Source organism: Exophiala spinifera (genome assembly GCF_000836115.1).
Source record: "Exophiala spinifera strain CBS 89968 unplaced genomic scaffold supercont1.1, whole genome shotgun sequence".
In the NCBI taxonomy this organism is placed as follows: domain Eukaryota; kingdom Fungi; phylum Ascomycota; class Eurotiomycetes; order Chaetothyriales; family Herpotrichiellaceae; genus Exophiala; species Exophiala spinifera.
The window spans coordinates 1,994,419-2,007,696 of record NW_015622513.1 but is presented as its reverse complement, the minus strand read 5'-3'; the positions used below and the strand labels follow the sequence as shown (position 1 = coordinate 2,007,696).

General features: G+C 52.3%; 4 protein-coding genes across 4 annotated transcripts; 1 reads left to right on the top strand and 3 right to left on the bottom strand.

Annotated features, from left to right (window-relative positions):
• Positions 1–131: 131 nt before the first annotated feature.
• Positions 132–1,779, bottom strand: PV08_00748 (uncharacterized protein; the record flags this gene model as incomplete). Its single annotated transcript, XM_016375113.1, has 3 exons — positions 132–1,422; positions 1,487–1,659; positions 1,723–1,779. The coding sequence occupies 3 exons, from the start codon at positions 1,777–1,779 to the stop codon at positions 132–134; spliced, it is 1,521 nt and encodes a 506-aa protein (XP_016240389.1).
• Positions 1,780–3,263: 1,484 nt separating this feature from the next.
• Positions 3,264–5,218, top strand: PV08_00747 (uncharacterized protein; the record flags this gene model as incomplete). Its single annotated transcript, XM_016375112.1, has 3 exons — positions 3,264–3,704; positions 3,755–4,697; positions 4,755–5,218. The coding sequence occupies 3 exons, from the start codon at positions 3,264–3,266 to the stop codon at positions 5,216–5,218; spliced, it is 1,848 nt and encodes a 615-aa protein (XP_016240388.1).
• A 1,059-nt stretch (positions 5,219–6,277) lies between these two features.
• On the bottom strand, positions 6,278–8,357 carry PV08_00746 (uncharacterized protein; the record flags this gene model as incomplete). Its single annotated transcript, XM_016375111.1, has 7 exons — positions 6,278–6,503; positions 6,668–7,149; positions 7,253–7,375; positions 7,453–7,483; positions 7,564–7,605; positions 7,679–7,781; positions 7,841–8,357. The coding sequence occupies 7 exons, from the start codon at positions 8,355–8,357 to the stop codon at positions 6,278–6,280; spliced, it is 1,524 nt and encodes a 507-aa protein (XP_016240387.1).
• Positions 8,358–10,018: 1,661 nt separating this feature from the next.
• On the bottom strand, positions 10,019–12,127 carry PV08_00745 (hsp90-like protein; the record flags this gene model as incomplete). The annotated part of the gene is made up of 1 exon (XM_016375110.1): positions 10,019–12,127. The coding sequence occupies one exon, from the start codon at positions 12,125–12,127 to the stop codon at positions 10,019–10,021; it is 2,109 nt and encodes a 702-aa protein (XP_016240386.1).
• Between the last annotated feature and the right edge of the window lie 1,151 nt (positions 12,128–13,278).

Here is a 13,278-nt window from a genome sequence, read left to right as displayed (position 1 = left end):
GCACCGCAGAGACACATCCTTCGCTGTGAAGATTCTGCTAGAGTCCTTCTGTGAAGGAGGACTTATAGTCCAGGTTAGAACTCCGTGGCTCGACTTGGTGTCTACCAGGCTGAGCGATCCGGCTGCCACTCTTATTGCGACAATCCCCCTTGTTCCTTAATGGCTCCTAGAAGCCCTTCGTCAATCATCTCTTGGATTTGGCTCTCCACCCACTCTTTACTCTTCGTAGTGCTCAAGGAGGCTAGAGCTGACATCAAGTCGCTGCCTGCAATCAATGTTTGTGCCACGAGCCCTCGAAATTGACAGACTGCCTTCATGTCTTCAACCTGATATAGCTTGCTGGCATTCCTGTAGAATGTATCGGCGTTTTTCAGAAGCTGTGGTTTGTTTGTGATAGCCGGCTGATAGAGTATCGGCGGTGATCCCAACTGATACTGCAACAGCGAGCAGTTCCCACGGATCGAATGAGTTTCAGCAATGTCTTCTGGCACTGGACCTGAAATTTTGGAAGCAGCAGCGAGATTGGCTATGGCCGCTGAAAGAGCGTTCCACCGTTGAGATATTGAAGAAGCACTCGTGTCAACGTCGCTGAGGGCCGCATTGAAGGCCACGAGGCTATTTGCGTTAGCTAACAATGCCGAGAAGTCCTTCTCCAAGTCCAGGTCCGTATCTCTGAAAGCTTCGTCTCTTTCTCGTTTATATGTGTTTGCGTCAATCGACTGAGATCTGTAGCCGGCTTCGAGTAGAGCCGACACAAGGTTAGCTTTTGCCAGTGCCACTTCCTGCCGTCTCTCGGGATCAGCATCCTGTAAAAGAGTCGGCAACTTCGCCTTTATGAGTTTTGATGAGAATTCTTCTATCCACGCTAGGCTGGTAGTAGGCGCGGAAACAGTCGAAGATGATAGAATGCTGCAAAGAGTGGTAAGAGTGCCCAACTCGGCAAGGATGGTATCGACAAGCGTTTCTTTTGTGACGGGCTCAACAACTGCAAACCACTGGTCGGCGGCTTTGGTGTTCAGTGAGGCACCACCATCATCGCTACCATCACTGGAGGTGTTGTCCACCTGTTCGGCGACATCAACTTGACTCCCACCCGAAGTCGGTTGAGCGGCTGCCTCACTCTGTAGCTGGAGGGATTCCTCAAGTTTCAACTCCTGGACGGCGAGACATCTAGTCTGGAGCTCTAGGGCTTCCTCAAGCGCTTGCAATGCTTCTTGCTCTGGTCGATCAGGATCGTTAGCTGACGCCTCTGCGATTGCTGTCAAGACCTGTGCAGTATTGAAAAGTGTGTCGGCATTGTCCTGGTCAAGGTTCAGGGCGTAGCGATGTGCTTCGAGTGCCTGCTGAAGAATGTCCCAGGGAGGGCCTGGGAGCTGTTGCACCAAAATAGGGTGAGTGGCTATCTCCAGTAACACCCGTGCCCTGAAAAGGAGTTAGCTTGGTGGTTCTGATCTTCACAGTTGCAAACTGTCTCTGCGGCGCATACTTGTTATAAGCAAGATCGAGACTACCGGGGAACTTCTCTAAGCCCTGGCTATATACACCGACTGCCCTGTCAAAGAACCGCAACGACTTTACAGCATCACCTGCTCTCCATTTTCCGGCAGCTTCTTCGAAATCGACCCCAGCTGCCTGGAAGTCATCGGCAGTCTCTAGAGGCTAGAGAAGATTTAGCACTCTGTGCATGTGCGGACAGACATCCGCGACACGGGGTCGCCTTACTTGTTCTTCCTTTTTCTTTGCCTTCGACTTCTTGAGGAAGGCTTTTGGTTTAGACATGATGGTGGACGAAGACAAACGACGGAATACCACGATTGCCCCAGAGTATTTGGGTTCGATTTGGTGAGCAACAAACTTTACGGAATGCAGTTCGCTACAAAGTACTAAGTTAGTGCTTTTTGCGATGGAAGTACTTGTACGGAGACGGAAACGGCCAATCAAGAGATAAGCCTGTAAATGAGGGCTTCCAGGATACGATATACAATAGATAGGATGGTCTGACGGGAGAAGCAAAAAGGGTTTTGGACTGGGAATCGGCCTACTGCACGCCACCGGATTAGAATTTGGAGCTGGTAGGGAATTGTTGCGGCATCATTGGATGAGATGTGTACAAGACATTTTCTCCGTACAACGTCCCGAGATTCAACACCTGAGGAAGGCCTAATTTCTCGTTGTGAGAAGCAGTCAGAGCGGAATGCTGCTTCGGGGGTCACGGTGGTCAGCCATTGCTTCTTCTAGACATCGCCCTCTTGGTGGAAGAAGCTCACTTTGGACCCGAACTCAGGGACATGCCGTGTCGGACTTGGCCCGTGCAGATGGTGGCAGCACGACATGGCCAGAATTTTTCCTTGTCTGCTGCTCATCCCACTCTACGCGCTCGCTGACTTCGATTGGGACACACTAGCCCGAACGAACTAACTAACTTAACTAGTCCGGCGTGGGTGTGAGCGTGGGTTTCAGGCCTGAAAGCCCTAAAGGGTCAGCCCAAAGTGAGCGGTATAGCAACGCCTCCCCAGGTACGGATACCCCTAACGTGATAGTGTGGCTCACCAGGCATCTTCACCGTCGTCTTCTCTACAGTGCCTCCATCCCGACTCGCTTCTCAGCGACATGCTAATGACTTGTAATCCTCTGCATCTTCGCAACGAGTAGACCTGATCTCGTCGTGAGGAAGCTGGCCACCGGTCGTCCTTCTCTTGAATCCGAACTGCCCCACGGAGCGTCTTTCCTTGTAGTTAGCTAGGATAAGGAGTCGCCATAGTAGGTACAGAACCTATTGCTCAGGGAGTTGAGGTACCTAAATATCCTAGTCTCGCTGACTTCTCGGACCACGCTCGTTTGACTTTTTTGTATGGAGGTCAGTGCCACTCTGCCCGCCCACTCGGACTTGATACTGTGAGAGTGGCCACATTTGACGGAGCTACTCACTAGTACCCACGCCCATGGACGGCGGGGTTGTGCCCGCCATCTAAGTTCTCGCTCATTTTCCCTCGGGACCATCCTGCTCGTCGACACCTGTTGCAGCCAGTCTCGAATTTACCCTGCGGGTGGACTAGTCGAAAGCTACACACTCTCCTTCCACTCTTCCTTTAGACGAGGCTGCGCTTCTTTCCACTTCATTTTTCAGTCCTCCGCTTGAACGCAATTTCAGTGTCGGTTCTGTCGCAGTTCAGCGATGCGCCTCACCTGATAGCCGTGTATTCCCACTACCCCCTCCCGCAGCCCACCTGCGGGCAACTCCCACACACCAGGGCGACTCGAGAATGACCCAGGAGGGCGATCAGCATGCGGCCTGGCCTCACGAAATGCAAGATGATGGGCTGGGGGCTGGGATCGGAGATGACGATTTCACGAATTTCCTGGATCTGGACACTGATTTCCAACAATATGCGACAATGAACAATGGACATTCCGGGCTTGACACCCCGATGGGTCGACTCGGTTTTGGTAACAATGCGAACGATCTAGCATATAGCAGTGCGGAACAGATGCAGATAAACATGCCCTCTACTACCGAGTCTCTGAACTTCCAAGATCATTTGGTCGCAGACTCGCAATATGGCCAGTACCAGCAGCAGTTTCAGCAGATGCAAATGCCGCAACAGTTCCATGTTCCGCCAACGCCCGTGAGTGCCGAGATGCAAGCGGCCAAATATGCTCACGAAATGGGAAATAACGGGCAGATATTGTTCGACCACCGGCAGGTATGTTAGACTGGTGTTTGCAGAATGCCCGTGATACTGATGTTCTCCAGGTTTCGTTTACGCCTCTTGTCTCCCCGGCCCAAACCCCCTTGGACGGCACATTCGTCCTCAATGACTTTGGGCTGGGAGATGAATTCTTCAGTCCTCTCACGTCACCTGCCATCGAGGCGCAAGGAGTGTATAGCGGCACGACGACTTCGCCTGTCGATCCCAATGGGGAGCAGGGAGCACCGGCGCCTCCCACGGCGGCAGGCGCAAAAAGACCTCGAAGGAAAGCTGCTGCGGTCACTCGAACTCCACGAAGTGTCAAACAATCCCCGTCCTTGAAGCCGCACGCGCGGAGCCGACAACCATCCCTTAGCAACTTGTCCTTGGACAAGAGCGCAACCTTATTACCACATGGTGCTCAGCCATCGAACTTGTATCCATCTGCACCCAACAGTGCCGTCATCCAACCGAGCGATGACTCGGTGTCCCCCGAATCATTATCTGAAGCAGTCATGAGACCACCTCCCGTTCCTCAGCATCCGCGGTCTCCTCGGCCACAAGTATCGTCTCAGGGGTCTAATAACCCTGTCACTCCAGCTACCCTAATGAGGATGCCGAGTAAACAGCCCGTATCTGCAAAGCAGCTGGAACAACATGTCTCTGTAGCGCCGATGGACGAGCCGATGGAGGACATCATGTTACCCGATGCAGCCGCTTCGGGTGCGCAGCAACCCATTCCAGATAATGGCGATGTTACCAGAAATGGCGATGATAGTGAAAACACGCCGACACTCTCCGCGAAGACACCCAAGTGGAGCGCCAGCAGCACTCCCCGAAGTGCCTTGACTCGGTCCGGCTCTACCGACACATTTGCAAAGCCTGGCAAAGTTGAGTCCCGCGGTGGTCGTAGCAGCAAGAAGCGCCAGAGTACTACTTCTGCCACGATATCTCCGGCGTTGCGACCCAAGATTTCTCCCAGCATTAGCCCTCTAGTTCCTGCGACTGGTGAGTGATAAATTCCTTCGTTGAGTGTCAACGCCGCATTCTAATTCGAACGTACAGGCCCGGGCATGGCACATCTATCGGCTGAGACGAGTGCTTTGTATCTTGCATCGAAATCTAATTACCAGAATATCCTCGAGGGCACCCATTTACCGGGAGTTTCTTATCCTGACACTTTGGCCGAGAACCTCACGTCGAAACGAACGTCACACAAGATTGCAGAGCAGGGACGACGAAATCGTATCAACCTTGCTCTGAAAGAAATCGAGGCGCTCCTGCCTCCCTCAATTCTCGCCTCGCAGAGCAAAAAGGACAAGGCCGGCTCACAGGACTCGGGCGAAGGCGACTCGAAGACGTCAAGCGCCAACCAAGGAACAAGCAAAGCCAGCACGGTCGAGATGGCCATTGTGTACATCAAGAGCTTACAGTCGGAGCTCAAAGCGACGCAAGACAAACTTGCTGCAGCCGAGAAGAGAGTTGCCGAGGGCAGCAGCAGTGCTGAAAGCCAAAGATCTGAAGGGTGATTGATCAACATCGATTGTCATGTCAAGAGTTGGGGGTTTTCAGGGTCACGTAAAGTCTTGATGATGATGTCAACGCATGTGTTTGTTGGTTTTTGAACTTGATGCGTCTCCAGCACGCGCCATGAAAGAAAAGAGGAAAGAGGTGGAGATTGAGTATGGTGGGTACATGTGATATTGGCTGGCAGTGTCGGAAAACCGTTACAGCCTCGTACTCATAGAACGTGGAGTTATGTCGTTCAAAGACGCTTTGTCTGCTAGCCTGGATTTTTCTCCATTTTTGGTCAAGGAAGATATTTGCCGGATGCTAGTACAATCCACCTATGTATATCTATGGAGGTATACTGCGTCGAGTAACCGATCACCTAACCTAGCTGGACATTTTGAGGTAGGTAGGTATACACAGTGAACGAGGGATACAAAGGCTACGAGGCTCCACGAGTGGAGGGGGTACATATACACCACTTACCGGCGGGAGAAGAGAGCGTCGTCAAGCTGACGACGAGCGCACCGAGTACATTATGAACATACCTTGAGCATTGAGTGTAGAAAGTATATCGAAATGCCTGAAAATGGAAGTCTGAGTGGGTGGGTGAGTGAGTGAGTGAGAGAGAGTATCTAAAGTGAATAAACTGTACAATATTTTTTTCCCATAAGAGGGAGAAAGAGGACGACGTTCTTCTTCAAGGCATTGAGAAACGGAGAGAAACGTTTCATCCATTCATCCATTGATTCGTTGATTCATTCATATTGGGTTGAACGTTCAGTTTTTACCCATCTTGTTGCCACTGCAAAAAGCACACTTCACTGGACTACCCACCCACCCACTAACCAGGTGTCCAACCAACCAACCGACCAACCAACCAACCCAGCCAGCCAGCCAGATCTCCTTATGTTCTCATGGACTTTGTTCTCTGTAACCTTCCATCGATATCTATCGATCTCGGGGCAAAAAGTTTTGCTCTGCTCTGCCGTGCCGTGCCGTGCTCTTCTCTGCTGTGCTGTGCTGCGCCGTGTTGGATGGAAATGACAACTATATCACGATCACGATCACGATCACGATCACGGAATGTACCGAAACTCGGGATGATGGTGGCCCAGTTCCCGCTTCTCTTGTTCCGTCAGTCCCTCCAGGCGGTGGTCGCGCTTGCCCGCGGCGCGGACGCGGTTCTCGCGCAGATTGTAGAGGATGCCGAACGTCGCGAGGGCGAGCACGATGACCTGGGCGCCCAGGTTGATGGAGTGGCCGATCGGGTAGCGGGGTCCGTCGCGAACGAGGTACGTCCAACTGTGTCGAGTCAGAAAAAAAAAGAAGGGGTTTGACGTCAGTTTTCTTCGTCGACGGAGCTTTTGAAAAAAAAAAACAAAAGCGGAAGGAGGAAACGAGAAAAGAAAACAGGGGCAACGACAGAGAAACAAGCAACAAGAAGACGAAAAGGAAAAACGACATACGTTGCCAACACGCCTCCTCCCGTACCGACGGACACAATGTACGCCGTGGCCACGGCCCTGGTCGCGGGACCGGCGCTGTTGTTGATGCCCCAGGACATGAAGCCGGGCCCGCCGGGGAACGCACCGGTGGTGATGAAGTAGATGGCCATGTAGCGGATGCTGGGGTTCGTGTTCCACCGAAGCAGGCTGAACCCGATGATGGGCGGAACGGTGAAGAGCGCCAGGTATACGCCTCGCCTGCGCGTCTTGTCGCTGATGTATGCGATGGCGATGGCGACGAGACACGCCGCGACGTACGGCGGCACCGAGTACAACTGGGCCTTTGTTGAGGTCCAGCCGAGATCTTTTAAGATGGTCGGGAGGAAGATGCTCAATCCTTGCACGGTAACGTTGATCATGAAGAAGCCCAGCGCCGCAATGTTGTTGTTGATATTGAAGATGGCGGCCCTGATGTGCCGCAGTCGTACTCGCTCGTGCGGATCCTGCGGGCAGTAAGAGTTTTGTGTGAGCTTCTTTTCTTTACTTTTCTTTCTTTCTTTCAAAGGACACGGCGAATTTGGGACGGTTGTGGTCAACAAAACTTACCGCTCGATGTTCACGGATCAGACGCTCATGGGCAATGTGCCGCTCTCTTTCGGTCAGGAACATGCATGTCTGCGGATTGGAAGGCATCAGGAAGGGAGCGACACCCGCGACGAGCATGGTGAGCTGGATCGCGCGTATAGTGTTAGCACATTTTACGCTTGAACCCCCACCGCACACCCAAGAGAAGGCACACAACGTACCAGGCCTTCAAAGAAGAAGATATTCCTCCATCTGGATCATCACCTCTAACGGTTAGCAAAGCCTGATTCGTCGATTCTTGACCGTTATCAAAGTAAAAGGGACGCTCTTACGTGTGGATCGGTGTCGAGTTTGTACCCCATCGAGGAATGCGACTGTTCGCACGAAGTTGTCAGCACTGGCTTTTTTTTCTTCATGATGATCTGGCCGAACGAGCTGGTGACATACGCCAAAGCAGTGGCAAAAAGACCGCCAAAAGCACCGGCTATCGAAGCCGCCGAGATGAATATGCCGATTCTGAAGTACAATTCTCTTCTCTTGTAGAAAGTGCCTTTGTAAAAACCTGTCAGTCTGTGTGACCTTGAACATCGAAGGACTCCTGTCACGAACTGAGGAAGAATGCAATTCCCGGCATGGTGCCGCCTTCGAAGATGCCCAGAAAGGCTCTTGCGACGCAGAGGGTGTTGAACGACTTGACGAAAGCCGTGCACATCGAGACGAAACCGAAGCCCATGACCAGCATCGGAATGTAGAGCTTTGGGCCAACGTGCTTCAGAAGGATGTTACTCGGCACCTCGACGAGCAGGTACACGATGTAGAAAACGCTCAGTGCCCAGTTGAATCGGTAGCCGACCAGGTCCAAGTCGACGGCCATCCCCTGGATGCGGGCATTGCCAATGTTTGCTCGGTCGAGGAAGCATAGAAGATAGAGCACGGTGACCAAGGGCACTATGCGTCTGTCGATCTTCCTTCGTATGCGCGTCTCGTCTTCGTCGGTCCAGTCGACTTCATCGCTAATGCCCGAACCTTCGCTCTTGGTGGGATCGAGCTCCAGATGATCAAACTCGGACGCCTTGAGCGTCGTTGTAGGTAGTGCTACGGACGCTATAGGTCCTGACGAAGCCATGGCGGAAGTTTTGCGCGTTGGAGTCACTGTGTGAAGAGGAGAGCTACTCCTGTGTTTGCATTATAGATGGGTGACGGTCAAGGGGATTCCATCAACCATGACGGCAGGTCTTCAATATATACGAGTAGTCTGCGCACGACCGAACAGGGTCCTCCCGGGCTCCCCGTGGGGCTTGTTAGCGACCTACCCTGACAATGGCTTTGTTGCATGGGCGTTGGAAAACCGCACAATGACCCCGCCGGATGATATCCTGGAGGCCATGCGTTCGGTAGCAGGTAGCGGCAATCATCTCGGCGATGAGCAACAAGCTGCCCTGGGATCCCGGTGGTGAGTTTGGAGCATCTTGTGATAGCCCTGAGAGGTGCTTGGCCACAGTTCACATTGCAGGCCAAGAGATGAGAAGGCCTTGGGTGACGGTGGCTATACTCCGGGAGCGAATAGCCCGGACAGAAGCACCGCTCACAAGCAGCGGTGGTGCTTGGCCTGTCTTGGCTCTCCGGGGTAGTCTCCTGAATTGGATGCGGAGGAAGGGATATGTCCCTGGACACTGACGCGATGTGGTATAGGTTTCCGCCAATGTTCCTGGCCTCGTAGAACCTGCTCGACTCCCCCGGGACACAACAGTGAGCTACCTCGAGCCTATGTGTTCATCACTGACACCAGCTTATCAGGAGTATCTCATCAATGTGCTCTTACTGCACAGTATTCTCATGGACCTGATGGATGTCCATATTCAGGCAGATGTTGAGGTTGGAGCTTCGCCTCGCCACAAAAAATGGGATGTATCCGCTTGCCTTGGCATGATGTGTTTGTCTTTCGGCAGTTGGGTTTACGGCTTCACACAGCACTGACTTGTTATTGTGGCTGAAAACCCAGGTCCATTAACTGGTCACCCTTCTAAGCTGACGATGTAAAGCCTGCTTCGGAAATCTCACGCCCTGCTATCGGCAGTTGTCTGTCGTGAATAATCCAGAGGCAACACAGCTGAGGGCTTTGATATGCAATGCCCCACACCTTTTCGGTCATGGGTGTTTTGGCGAGTTCGGTAGCAACGTCGGTGTTTCGACCAAGGTCAAGTTTACAATTGATATTGCGAATGCTGTCGTTGCCCTCAAATCCAGACCCAGAGAATGAAGTCACGAGGCTGTGCGACAAGAGAGATAGGAACCTCAGCCTCGTCGCGCCTTGCGCAAGACGCGCGGCTGGGCTGGTCAACAAAATAACTCAGCACGCGTACAGTAGTAGCGGGGAATACCTGAGGTCAAGACTCATCCATACTCAAAAATCAATTTTGCTTGAACCGCAATCAATTGAGGATTACTTACGCACGGAAGTACAATAAGAAAAGACTATCGAGTAGCTAAGAAAAGAAAAAAGCCCTCGATAACTACCAATGCTTTCTTTGCTACGAGTACTGCCATAGCCTGCATTTCATTCGTGCCCACCGTTTCGCTTTGCTTTTTGTTGTTCGTCATGTCCGTCTTTCAAAACAAACCATTTCTCCATTGTCCTGGGATATCGCTGATGGAAAGACAGGTAGAGAGATATCATCACAACAAAACACCTTAGAACGCCGTTTCTCGAAAGATGATACAATGTGACCAGCAGCGGCAAGGAAGCGTGTCAATTGGAACATCACACGTTTCGGGCGGGCGAGTTGCTTAGTCAACCTCTTCCATGGCGCTCTCGCCGGTGGCTTCGCCAGCAGGAGCCTCCTCAGCGGCCTTCTCTTCGGATGTCTCGGCCTCTTCGTCGACGTTCAAGCCGAGAGACACGAGCTTGTGGATACGCTCGGCGAACGAGGCCGGCTCGTCAATGGTGAATCCGGAGACGAGGAGAGAGGTCTCGAACAGGAGTTGAGTGATGGACTTGACAGTGCGGTCGTTCTCACCGTCGGCCTCAACCTTCTTCTTGAGCTCACGGATGATGGGTGACTTGGGAGAGATTTCGAACGTCTTCTTGGAAGACATGTACGAGGACATTGAGGTATCACGGAGAGCTTGAGCCTTCATGATACGTTCCATGTTGGCAGACCAACCGAACTGGCCGGTGCGGATGGCGCAAGGAGAGCCGATGAGCTTGTGTGAGACGACGACCTTTTCGACCTTGTCACCGAGAATGTTCTTCAAGCTCTTGGCGAGGCCTTCGTACTCCTTCTCTTCCTTCTCACGCTCCTTCTTCTCCTCCTCGGTCTCCTCGAGCTCGAAGTCCTTGGTGATGTCGACGAGCTTCTTGCCGTCAAACTCCTTGAGCTGGGTCATGGCGTACTCATCGATAGGGTCAACCAAGAACAAGACTTCGAAGTTCTTCTCCTTGAGAGTGTCGAGGAATGGAGACTTGGAGACAGCCTTGATGGACTCGCCAGTGATGTAGTAGATTTGCTTCTGGTGCTCCTGCATACGAGTGATGTAGTCGGTCAGGGAGGTGGTATCCTCGCCAGACTTGGTGGAGTGGAAGCGGAGGAGCTTGGCCAGGGACTGGCGGTTCTGGGAGTCCTCGTGGATACCGAGCTTGATGTTCTTGCTGAAGGCAGAGTAGAACTTGTCAAACTGTTCGCGGTCCTCGGCAATCTCATTGAAGAGTTCGAGGCACTTCTTGACAATGTTCTTCTTGATGACCTTCATGATCTTATTCTGCTGGAGAGTCTCACGAGACAAGTTCAGAGGAAGATCCTCAGAGTCGACGACACCTTTGATGAAGCCGAGCCACTCAGGGATCAAGTCGGTAGCATCATCAGTGATGAAGACACGTCGAACGTAAAGCTTGATGTTGTTCTTGGTCTTCTTCGTCTCGAAGAGATCGAAAGGAGCACGCTTGGGAACGAAGAGGATGGCGCGGAATTCAAGCTGACCTTCAACGGAGAAGTGCTTGACGGCCAAGTGATCCTCCCAGTCATTGGAGAGGGACTTGTAGAAGGAAGCGTACTCCTCTTGAGTGATGTCGGAGGGGTTGCGGGTCCAGATTGGCTTCGTCTTGTTGAGCTCTTCCTCTTCGATCTTGGTCTCCTTGATCTTCTTTGTCTTTGGTTTCTTCTCCTCTTCGTCGTCATCCACTTCCTCGATCTTGGGCTTCTTCTCCTCATCCTCCTCCTTGACTTCCTCGGCGTCCTCGTCTGGGACCTCCTTCTCGGTCTCCTTGAGAACGTGCAGGTAGATAGGGTATGAGATAAACTCAGAGTGCTTCTTGACAACTTCCTTGATCTTGGACTCGTTCAGATAGTCGGTCTGTTCGTCCTTGAGGTGGAGGATCATCTTGGTACCACGGCCGAGAGGCTCGCCCTCGGTGTCCTGGGTGATGGTGAAGGTACCACCGGCGCTGGACTCCCAAATGTACTGTTCGTCATCGTTGTGCTTTGAGATCACAGTGACCTTGTCGGCGACGAGGTATGCAGAGTAGAAACCAACACCGAATTGACCGATCATGGAAATGTCAGCACCGGCAGTCAAGGCTTCCATGAACTGCTTGGTGCCAGATCGGGCAATGGTACCGAGGTTGTTGACGAGATCAGCCTTGGTCATACCAATACCAGTATCCCGGATGGTCAAGGTCTTGCTCTCTTTGTCTGGGATGATGTCGATTCTGAGGTCTTTACCCGAGTCCAGTTTGCTTGGGTCTGAGAGAGCCTCGTATCTAATCTTATCGAGTGCATCTGAGCAGTTGGAGATGAGTTCTCTCAGGAAGATCTCTTTGTTGGAGTAGACGGTGTTGATGATCAGGGAGAGTAGCTGAGAGATCTCAGCCTGGAACTCGAAGGTCTCGTTGGGAGCCATCTTTGCGGATGTGAAGGGGGTATCTTGAGGACTGTAGAACATAGATGTCAGTTTGACCTGAAGCCGAAATGCGTTGGCAGGTAGAGCAGTTTGGCGTTGGAACTTGTCAGGCTGCGCTGACCTTGATCTCACATGAACATGTGGAATCAAGCCAACAACAAACGCAGCGAGTTGTCGTCGGAGACAAACTGTCGGTGACAATGGAGAGTACTTACAGCAAAGAGGTATGTCTAATGCAAGGCAGGCAAAGAACAGGATTTCTATTTCGCGAGAGGATGGTTGTGGGAGAAAAAGCTGAAGAGTCGGAGAGAGGCTGGCAGTATTTCTATGTTGCTGTGAAGCCTCCAAAATATCGAGTGGGTCCTATGGAATCGCATCGAAAGAAGCCTGGAGGGCTGTGAATAGGGCGGCTGTCTGACCAATGGACATAAGGGCTGTTAGGGCACGGCCAGGCAGTTGCTGCGAGAAAATTGGGCGCAGTGAGGAGGCTAAGGGCTTGTCAGACGAAGCTAATTTCTGGGGCGCAGCCTCAGGCAGGGGAGAAAGACCGTCCCGTAGTGTGGGGAGCTCTAGCAACATGCACCTCCCCATTGGCTTGCCTGATTCTGTTCGACTGCGAACCACCAAAGGAACGTTCTAGTTGACCCTGCAGATGCCCTGTGCTGGCTCGTCTGTTCCGCCCGGTGCCAGAGCCTTCTGAAGTCGTGGGGAGGGAGATGAGTACTTGCAGTGCTCCGTACATACAGTCCACATCTCTGCCACCAGAGAACCAGTGCTGCGCTCGTGGCACGAGATGGGCCACAAGATCGTTTCCATGGCGAGTAGTCACATCCAACACCAAAACCCCCAACTCGTTCCTGAAATGCTCCAGTATAGCGTGGTGTTCTCAGCCTGGCCTAGTGAGCCTGCCATCATCATGACAGCACCCTCCGAGATCGAGTTGAGCAAGGGCCGGCCTCAATGAGCCACAAACGATCTCGGGCTTGCCTGTCAGTGTGTTGTCAACTGCACATAAGGCTGCCGGTCCGGAGAGCAGGAAAACATCCCCTCAAAGTTGCAAGGATTAATAGTGATGTATTCAATGGATGGGGGTATCTTCTCTCCTGCTGTACTCCGTCTCTCCCTCCGTCTCAAATAAAATAGTAACTTAT